Raw genomic sequence first — 11,197 nt, 5'->3', positions numbered from 1 at the left:
ACCTGCTTAGCGACGTCGCTGGAGACACCGAACAATCTCTCCTTTAAGGAGGAGGTTCGTTCGGCGTCACAGCGGTTTCACTAAGCGGCCGCCCAATAGCAGAGGAGGGGCGGAGATGAGCGGCCAGAACATGCCGCCCACCTCCTTCCTTCCTCATTGCCGGTGGACGCAGGTAGGGAGATGTTCGTCGTTCCTGCGGTGTCACACATAGCAATGTGTGATGCTGCAGGAACGACGAACAACCAGCGGCATGCACCACCAATGATATTATGAAAAGGAGCGACGTGTCAACGAGCAACGATTTTTGACGTTTTTGCGATCATTGAGCGTCGCTCCTAGGTGTCACACGCTGCAATATCGCTAACGACGACAGATGTGTGTCACTAACGACGTGACCCCAACGATATATCGTTAGCGATGTCTCAGCGTGTAAAGCACCGTTTTTACAACAGGTATGCCTGGATTTGGCATCTTACTGCCTGTATGGCACTGCCTTTACTTCATATAGAAAAATCCTGCTGGTGGGTTCTCTTTAATGTACCATTCATACAGTTAGGTCCAGAAATATTTGGACAGTGACACAATTTTCGCGAGTTGGGCTCTGCATGCCACCACATTGGATTTGAAATGAAACCTCTACAACAGAATTCAAGTGCAGATTGTAACGTTTAATTTGAAGGTTTGAACAAAAATATCTGATAGAAATTGTAGGAATTGTACACATTTCTTTACAAACACTCCACATTTTAGAAGGTCAAAAGTAATTGGACAAATAAACCAAACCCAAAAAAAATATTTTTATTTTCAATATTTTGTTGCGAATCCTTTGGAGGCAATCACTGCCTTAAGTCTGGAACCCATGGACATCACCAAACGCTGGGTTTCCTCCTTCTTAATGCTTTGCCAGGCCTTTACAGCCGCAGCCTTCAGGTCTTGCTTGTTTGTGGGTCTTTCCGTCTTAAGTCTGGATTTGAGCAAGTGAAATGCATGCTCAATTGGGTTAAGATCTGGTTATTGACTTGGCCATTGCAGAATGTTCCACTTTTTTGCACTCATGAACTCCTGGGTAGCTTTGGCTGTATGCTTGGGGTCATTGTCCATCTGTACTATGAAGCGCCGTCCAATCAACTTTGTGGCATTTGGCTGAATCTGGGCTGAAAGTATATCCCGGTACACTTCAGAATTCATCCGGCTACTCTTGTCTGCTGTTATGTCATCAATAAACACAAGTGACCCAGTGCCATTGAAAGCCATGCATGCCCATGCCATCACGTTGCCTCCACCATGTTTTACAGAGGATGTGGTGTGCCTTGGATCATGTGCCGTTCCCTTTCTTCTCCAAACTTTTTTTCTTCCCATCATTCTGGTACAGGTTGATCTTTGTCTCATCTGTCCATAGAATACTTTTCCAGAACTGAGCTGGCTTCATGAGGTGTTTTTCAGTAAATTTAACTCTGGCCTGTCTATTTTTGGAATTGATGAATGGTTTACATCTAGATGTGAACCCTTTGTGTATTTACTTTCATGGAGTCTTCTCTTTACTGTTGACTTAGAGACAGATACACCTACTTCACTGAGAGTGTTCTGGACTTCAGTTGATGTTGTGAATGGGTTCTTCTTCACCAAAGAAAGTATGCGGCGATCATCCACCACTGTTGTCATCCGTGGACGCCCAGGCCTTTTTGAGTTCCCAAGCTCACCAGTCAATTCCTTTTTTCTCAGAATGTACCTGACTGTTGATTTTGCTACTCCAAGCATGTCTGCTATCTCTCTGATGGATTTTTTCTTTTTTTTCAGCCTCAGGATGTTCTGCTTCACCTCAATTGAGAGTTCCTTAGACCGCATGTTGTCTGGTCACAGCAACAGCTTCCAAATGCAAAACCACACACCTGTAATCAACCCCAGACCTTTTAACTACTTCATTGATTACAGGTTAACGAGGGAGACGCCTTCAGAGTTAATTGCAGCCCTTAGAGTCCCTTGTCCAATTACTTTTGGTCCCTTGAAAAAGAGGAGGCTATGCATTACAGAGCTATGATTCCTAAACCCTTTCTCCGATTTGGATGTGAAAACTCTCATATTGCAGCTGGGAGTGTGCACTTTCAGCCCATATTATATATATAATTGTATTTCTGAACATGTTTTTGTAAACAGCTAAAATAACAAAACTTGTGTCACTGTCCAAATATTTCTGGACCTAACTGTATATCTATTCAGTGTTATTTTCATTAAAAAAGACCATTAGGAAACTCAATTTTGCAATGTGCCATAAAAAATTGATTTATAAAATGGAGTTTAGAACTACACCATTGCTTTGTGTGGTTCAATAAACACATTTGAAAAATATTCCGACACACGAAGCAGAGATAAAAGCATGTGAATTCTTGGCTTCTTCGTTTAAGGAGGGAGGAGGGGGGAAGGCGAGTATATTATTCTAAACCATGTAACAGGAGATTAAAGAACCTTTTCCACCCTTAGAAGTCAGCCCTTCATTTTTAAGGTTTGCACACTATTTCACTTTTAAAACAGATTTGAATAAGTAGCCTTTTCATAATGTCTAATACGTCTATAAATAATTGATATGGAAATCCTATAATAAATGGGTTGACTAATAAGATGGTAATTACATAATGCTAATGTGAAGCGTCCAATGTGCTTTGGCTGGTTGCTCTCAATCGCAGCTGCTGCCTGTATATAAAGGAAGGAGCCGCACAGCAGACTCTTAAATGCCTGTTGTATTTAGTCTCAGCATCAGTTACAGGTGAGGATATCTGGACACTGCTTCAGTCTGCACAGATCTCTGTAGGAGATGGAGACCAACTTCAGCACTGTGGACAGCTCTCTTTCAAAGCAGACACTGTACGCATTGGGATTTCAGCCATTGGACCTCGGAGAATGGACTTTTATCACACCGACCTTATTGGTGTTGATCTGTTTATTAGGACTTGCTGGTAACCTATGCGTGATCTCCATTCTGCTTCATAATTCTAGAAAAGCCAAACCTTCGTTCATCAACTCTCTGATTCTTAATTTAAGTGTCTCAGATGTCATGTTGCTAATGTTCTCTGTGCCGTTCAGGGCAGCAGCCTACTCAAAGTCTACTTTAACAGTAGGATGGTTTGTGTGTAGAACTGCAGACTGGTTCACACACACTTGCATGTCAGTTAAGAGCTTCACCATGGCTATAATTGCCAGATACTGTTTTATATATGCCAGCAATCCTGCAAAGCAAATGACCATTCCACAAGTGACCATCTGTGCTGTTATGTTTTCTACATGGGTGGTAGCATCGGTTCTGCCTCTACCTGAGTGCTTCTTTACAGATGCAAAGCAAAATTACAGCTCTGTTGTTTGCCTCTTAAGCATACCACCCCAAGCACAGGAGATGATGGCTATTTTCATCAAGCTTTATCCTCTTTTTGTATATTTCATCCCTTTCACAATTGCATTCTTCTACTTTCGGAGAGCATACAGCCAGTGCCAACGTAGAGGAACCAAAACGCAGAATTTAAGAAATCAGATGAGGTCCAGGAGGCTTACAATAATGTTACTGAGTGTTACTGTCACATTTTGCATTATGTGGCTTCCAGATTGGATATCATGGTTCTGGTTTTGGCATCAGCCTTTAATTGGTCCAGCTCCTCCTCAAGCATTTATAACATTAGCCCAAGTCTTAATCCTTTCTCTCTCCTGCATAAATCCATTCATTTTTCTTGTCATGTCTGAAGAATTCAAAGAAGGTTTCAAAGATGTCTGGAAACGTATCACCTCCAAAAAGTCTTTAGATGCAAAAGATAAAGATGAGGATGATGTTAAAGATCCAGGAGCACTGACACCAGAAGTTGCACCAGACTCAACTTCTTCCCCAGATCTGGTTCCCGAGCATCCTACAACTAATGGCTCTATAGAACAATCATGTTCTCAACAAAACTTTGGAAGTCAAGACAGTAAAGAAAATCCTGTTTTACCAGATGTGGAGCAGTTCTGGCATGAAAGAGAAGCCAATCCATCTGACCAGAACAATGACCCTACTCCTTGGGAACATGAGGAAGGTACAGCTGCTTCTGTGAAGTCTGGCACACAAATGTAAGGAACTATGATGAACAGTTCGGTCTGATTGTTTTCACCTCTCCAGTGTGCTCTTATATGCTGTATTAAAGTTTAATCGTGAATTTGTGTAAAGATGTGTTCAAGTGATGATTATCCATAGTTTATGGTGGACTTGTTGTGACCAAGTGAACTGGGGTTTGGAAAGTACTGGCACATAACATTTAACTCTCGTACTTGTAAAGATGAACAAAAATGATCATCATAATAAAACATATTGGTCAAAAAGCCCTTAAGCCTCAAGCGCCTTGCCAGGAGTAACCAACTCACATGAAATGCAGTTACCTTTTGGTTTGTATCGCTTTATCTTTCTACCTAAGTGTATTTCAAACAGTTAATACGGTGTATTCCAGCCACAGATATTCAATAACCAGGCGCATTATTATAGGAATTATTGGGAATTGTATATACTAGATTTTCAATCATCATGTATACTGAATGTAATAACATTGATAAGAGAAGTAGACAGCCTAGTCAATCGGGGAGGCACATAACCTACAATTAGGTTCAATCCGATGGAATAACACATCTGATATTAAGAAATAATCACAGAATATGTTTGCTTAAGGTATACCCAAAATCTGAAGGACATAGTTCATCCTAATTCATGCAAACAGGTTATTTTTTTCACATGAAAAATTGTTTAAAGCATTCTGAATTAGCATTTACCTTACCCTAAATGTGAAATTATCTAACAAGTGGCACTTACTAAATTATAATGTTGGAATCACTCATAGACTTTTTGTATCCCTGTCTGGATTTCTATTTTCTTAACTATCTCATGTGCACATTATCCTGACTGCAGGTAGCAAAATCGCTTTAGCAAACATGTAAACAGGTATAACATGGAATTTTTTGCTCAGTTTGTAAGTAGCATCATATTCTTTGTATTCAGTCTATGTATTCACTTAGATTAAAATGTCCATGCTACAATTATTGGTAAGAAACGAAAACAGGACAAAAAGTGCACATAGGGCGTTAATAGAGTTATAGTTCCATATAACGAACATGAGGGATCATTTATAATTAGTTTAGCCAGTTTTAATAGTAGGATGTCTGACCTCCAGAAAAAAAAAATAGTAATGTTGTTCTAAATTTTAAAGTTCAGAACACATTTATGGGGTGAGTACACATATAACACATACATACATATAAATAAGGGTAGACTCCCAGTGGAGGCGCTGTCACAGGTTCTCTCATTAAAGAGTGCAGCATGCAGGGTTATTTTTTTACTGTTTAATTTATGGACACCATGACAGAACAACATTTTAGTCAATTGGGTCTGTCGGGCAACAGGGGTGTCCACTATGTCATTATTAGTGCAGATATGAAACTAGCGTACAATTGGCTTTAGAGCACGCAATGTAAGTTGAAAATATTGTAACTGGAAAACTAATAATTAGACCATCAAAATGTAATTCTAAAATGAGAAAAAATAAAAATTAATAATACGCTGTAAAATCAGTTTCTATACAGAGAACAGGAGCATGATGTACCACAATGTACCAGTTCTCATCTGGTGTCCAAAAGAGTAGCCCAGAACATTACTACTGTACTACATTGTCAGGGACAATTGTTGGCAATGTATGGTCTTGGCCAAAACTAAAAGTAGGGACCCAAAACTAACGCATTACAACATTAGGCTGACGTACATGGCAATTTTGACACCAATTTAGCCGACAAACAAGTCACAAACAATCCAACTGGTTTCAACGTTTTGCGACTTGCATGTTGCGGTACTTTGTAGGTCATAATGTGACCTCATTCACCTGCATGATGCTGCCATGTAGAAGCTGCATAGAGTAGTATTTGGGTTGCTGACAAAATCGCTGTGTATCCACAGCCCTAGGGTGCATTTACCAATTTCAGAGAGATAATCACCAACTAATTATATACAAGTTGTTCTATTATCGTTGACTCTTGTGTATATAGGCAGATGCACCATGATGGGGATAGATTGATCGCTAATACAATAGTTTGGTCCCCGTATCATTTTATTGGGAGCACACTAGCTAATTACACCAGGTGATATGGCGCTCAAAACCTGATTTTGTTACCTTGCATAAATGATCCAATTGCCGAACAAACAAGTGCATTGTTAGGTTGTGAAGCTAATGCCAGCATGTTTCTATGGGACAAAATTATAGAAAAACTCCTAAAATTACAAATCTTTAATTGTTTTCAGTATTAAAAGGGGAATACCCAACATATATATCAATATAAAATTAGATTAAATCAGATATCCAAGGATACAAGGAGAAGGGGGGGGAGGGGCCTGGCCCTTCCAGTGCCCTAAGCTCACCCCTTCCTTGCCGCGGAGGTTGGCACCCTAAAACCTGCGCAATAGGCGCCCCCGCTCAACGTAGGCTGTCCCTGTAGGCCCTAACCAGACCCTAATAATAAGGTGACAGTCTAGAGGATTGCCTCTGCCCCCGAAATCTGCACCCTTCATTGTGTATGCATCTGGACTGGAGGGTGATGACCTGAGGAGCTCACTGACTGCTCTGTTGGGGTTATTGGACTGTTTTATCATCCAAGGAGTCCTGTGAGGATCGTCTCTGCCGTATGCTCCTTGAGGCTTGAGATAAGTAGCTAACTTTGTACCCTTATGACTGGCTGCTTTTCACCCCTGTTGAATCTATTCCCATTATTATATGTATAAATAACCTGTTACTCCGGTGGTTGACAGAGATCTGGGACTCTTTTAGGCCCTTTATGTACCGGATTTTGTTGAGAGATATCGGGAGTATATAGATTCAGGGATTACTGGCTTCTTGGTTTTACATGGGACTGCCAGCATGTACTATTGCATTATTGTTGCCTTTTTGAACTAACCTCTATTCCACTCCTGAAGAACCTCAGATAGATGAGGGGAAACGCGTCGGGTGGTTTCTGATAGGAGCCGCTTATATCTATCTAGGTGGTTTTTTGGGTCATTGTACCCCTTTGTTTCCCAATTTAATTATATTGGGTATAATGTACTGTTAATCTTTATCTTGGATTGTTGGTTCAGCTTTGTAATTATCCTCTAGACTGTCACCTTATTGTTAGGGTCTGGTTAGGGCCTACAGGGACAGCCTACGTTGAGCGGGGGCGCCTATTGCGTAGGTTTTAGGGTGCCAACCTCCGCGGCAAGGAAGGGGTGAGCTTAGGGCACTGGAAGGGCCAGGCCCCTCCCCCCCCCTTCTCCTTGTACCCTTGGATATCTGATTTAATCTAATTTTATATTGATATATATGCTGGGTATTCCCCTTTTAATACTGAAAACAATTAAAGATTTGTAATTTTAGGAGTTTTTCTATAATTTTGTACTAATGCACTTCTAATTGACTGCTTCAACCTTTCATGTTTCTATGGGACGATAATTGGCAACAAGCATTTTTACAGGCGCTTGTTCGGCAATTATTTGGCTAATACCATTAGGCAGATTTGGGGGACTTTGGTGGAGATCTCGACCTCCTTGTGACTCCTTCCCATCACTCGATGCACATAGAAAGCAAACTAGGAGCCATAAAAAGTTCTAAAACGTTGCAGTACATTTCTAATCTTTGGGCATATCCTTTGCCATATCAATGAGGAAATGGTCAATGGGACTTGACATTGCCATTTCTGACTATAAAGTCAGGATTTCTTGTTGTTAAGAATAGTTACATCACCCCCAAAAAATGGATATATGTACAGTTAGGTCCAGAAATATTTGGACAGTGACACAAGTTTTGTTATTTTAGCTGTTTACAAAAACATGTTCAGAAATACAATTATATATATAATATGGGCTGAAAGTGCACACTCCCAGCTGCAATATGAGAGTTTTCACATCCAAATCGGAGAAAGGGCTTAGGAATCATAGCTCTGTAATGCATAGCCTCCTCTTTTTCAAGGGACCAAAAGTAATTGGACAAGGGACTCTAAGGGCTGCAATTAACTCTGAAGGCGTCTCCCTCGTTAACCTCTAATCAATGAAGTAGTTAAAAGGTCTGGGGTTGATTACAGGTGTGTGGTTTTGCATTTGGAAGCTGTTGCTGTGACCAGACAACATGCGGTCTAAGGAACTCTCAATTGAGGTGAAGCAGAACATCCTGAGGCTGAAAAAAAAGAAAAAATCCATCAGAGAGATAGCAGACATGCTTGGAGTAGCAAAATCAACAGTCGGGTACATTCTGAGAAAAAAGGAATTGACTGGTGAGCTTGGGAACTCAAAAAGGCCTGGGCGTCCACGGATGACAACAGTGGTGGATGATCGCCGCATACTTTCTTTGGTGAAGAAGAACCCGTTCACAACATCAACTGAAGTCCAGAACACTCTCAGTGAAGTAGGTGTATCTGTCTCTAAGTCAACAGTAAAGAGAAGACTCCATGAAAGTAAATACAAAGGGTTCACATCTAGATGCAAACCATTCATCAATTCCAAAAATAGACAGGCCAGAGTTAAATTTGCTGAAAAACACCTCATGAAGCCAGCTCAGTTCTGGAAAAGTATTCTATGGACAGATGAGACCAAGATCAACCTGTACCAGAATGATGGGAAGAAAAAAGTTTGGAGAAGAAAGGGAACGGCACATGATCCAAGGCACATCACATCCTCTGTAAAACATGGTGGAGGCAACGTGATGGCATGGGCATGCATGGCTTTCAATGGCACTGGGTCACTTGTGTTTATTGATGACATAACAGCAGACAAGAGTAGCTGGATGAATTCTGAAGTGTACCGGGATATACTTTCAGCCCAGATTCAGCCAAATGCCGCAAAGTTGATCGGACGGCGCTTCATAGTACAGATGGACAATGACCCCAAGCATACAGCCAAAGCTACCCAGGAGTTCATGAGTGCAAAAAAGTGGAACATTCTGCAATGGCCAAGTCAATCACCAGATCTTAACCCAATTGAGCATGCATTTCACTTGCTCAAATCCAGACTTAAGACGGAAAGACCCACAAACAAGCAAGACCTGAAGGCTGCGGCTGTAAAGGCCTGGCAAAGCATTAAGAAGGAGGAAACCCAGCGTTTGGTGATGTCCATGGGTTCCAGACTTAAGGCAGTGATTGCCTCCAAAGGATTCGCAACAAAATATTGAAAATAAAAATTTTTTTTTTGGGTTTGGTTTATTTGTCCAATTACTTTTGACCTCCTAAAATGTGGAGTGTTTGTAAAGAAATGTGTACAATTCCTACAATTTCTATCAGATATTTTTGTTCAAACCTTCAAATTAAACGTTACAATCTGCACTTGAATTCTGTTGTAGAGGTTTCATTTCAAATCCAATGTGGTGGCATGCAGAGCCCAACTTGCGAAAATTGTGTCACTGTCCAAATATTTCTGGACCTAACTGTATATACACATAAACACAAAGTATATGTGCAGAAACATTATTCACATACAGTCTGACAATATGTATAATACATACAGTATATATGTTCACACACATACACATTAAAAAATTACACTTACTTTTTAAGCAGAATAGTGTGGTACAGTAAAAGAGGTATCCGGATAAGAGAAACCAGCAGCTTCATATTGAGGGTGGCACACAGTATTTTATTAAGGTCTGTCTAGCAGCCTTATCAGGAGCTACTAGTGCTCCCATAACAGTGAGTCCCTGTTAGTAGCAGTCCGCTGCCGATCTGCTCGCTGGAAGCTGGTGCACCCCTGCTTCATATCCCACCTGCAATAGACTGAGAGCAACTGCATAGGGTCTGGCAGGGGGGCCCCATCGGAGGTGGTGACATTGGGCAATTGACCAGTTTGCCTCATCCCCTAATGCCATCCCTGGATAGTGTTGAATTTTGCTACTAGGCAGCCATTCAGTGATTATACTACGGGTGTTTTACCAGTGAAATGCCTACATTGGTTGGCAGAAAATTCCAGGAAATCACATGTGGATTTAAAATACAATGTCCCAGAAGAGTCCTACAGTACTAGAAACTTGAGGGACAACAAAGGCATATTTATATCAGGATATCGTCACGTATACATTAACATAAACCAAACATGCTGTAATAATGACTGACAGATGGTCCAGAAGGTATAGGTCCTTGCAAAAAACATTGCAGCTCACTAACAAAAGCACAATCATTCTCTCACTCCTTTAAGACACTGCCTGCACACTACAAAGAATTCAAAAATGTATAATATGAAATTAAACAGTACCTCCCACATGATCCATGCTGCCTAAACCACAGGCAGCATGAATTAGAGCCTGGCTGTATGATTGAAAGTATACTTTAACAATTCTGCTGGGCACAATAGTCAGAGGCTCAACTAATTCAGCATCGCTCCCCGGTTGACGTCCACCAGCGCTGCTGCAGATGATTGACTAGTCTCTTCAATAGAGAAAAGCCGGACAATCAGCTAAAACAGTGATGGTAAAAAACAACCAGGTGCAGGACCAGACTAGTGTCATCCTTGGTTATGGTCTGCGGCTTGATGAGTGTCCTTCAGTGGTAGTAAATATATTTCTCCACTGAAGCTACGACTTGTAGTTTACATTTCATGTGTCTTCTTAAATACAGAGACATATGGCGTTTAGAATTTTACACATGAAAACTATTTCTTATGAACTTGGTGGTAAATTTAGTTTGATAGATTTTTAACACTGTTAATTATAAACCTGATGACTTCATAAGGGTTATCTAGAAAAAATAAAACTAATTTTATAAAACAAAAAACTACATTACTCATCTCTTCTTTCTCCCTGTGATCTAGCGCAGACACTTTCGCTGTTCCGAGTCTTTGCTTACAAGCTGCCAGTATGTGATAGCTGCAGCCAATTGGTGGCAGCAGTGGTCACGTGCCCTAATTTATTAGTATGATGCTAGTAGTATTTTATATGGCTGTTGATTGAAGATAAAGTACTGAGCAATGTTTTTTCTGTTTTGTTGGTTTTCCTGCTGTTTTTTCCATGAATCTAAATAACCTCATTAAAGGGGTTCTCTGAGAATGAAATAAAATGTCATCCCTGATATTATTTAAACTGTACTTTTGCCTAGTCATGTGTTAGGACAGACGGTAGATTGAAGATATACAGCTCCCAACCTGACGCATGTTTTTCAACTGACAAGAGCTTTATCACACATACCTCAGTCAGCAACC

The 11,197-nt window shown here is 40.7% G+C and overlaps 1 protein-coding gene across 1 annotated transcript; it reads left to right on the top strand.

The window, feature by feature from the left end:
- The first annotated feature begins 2,700 nt into the window (after positions 1-2,700).
- Positions 2,701-6,234, top strand: GPR151 (G protein-coupled receptor 151). Its single transcript, XM_075342341.1, has one exon. It carries the CDS (start codon positions 2,810-2,812, stop codon positions 4,088-4,090), a length of 1,281 nt encoding a protein of 426 aa, XP_075198456.1. The 5' UTR covers positions 2,701-2,809; the 3' UTR covers positions 4,091-6,234.
- Positions 6,235-11,197: the final 4,963 nt, after the last annotated feature.

Source organism: Anomaloglossus baeobatrachus, chromosome 4, assembly GCF_048569485.1.
Source record: "Anomaloglossus baeobatrachus isolate aAnoBae1 chromosome 4, aAnoBae1.hap1, whole genome shotgun sequence".
In the NCBI taxonomy this organism is placed as follows: domain Eukaryota; kingdom Metazoa; phylum Chordata; class Amphibia; order Anura; family Aromobatidae; genus Anomaloglossus; species Anomaloglossus baeobatrachus.
Note: the sequence above shows the minus strand (reverse complement) of the source record. Positions and strands in the feature narration are given on the sequence as shown.

Excerpts from the sequence above, each read along its gene's own strand:
- GPR151 (XM_075342341.1), top strand. The coding sequence starts at position 2,810 with ATGGAGACCAACTTCAGCACTGTGGACAGCTCTCTTTCAAAGCAGACA.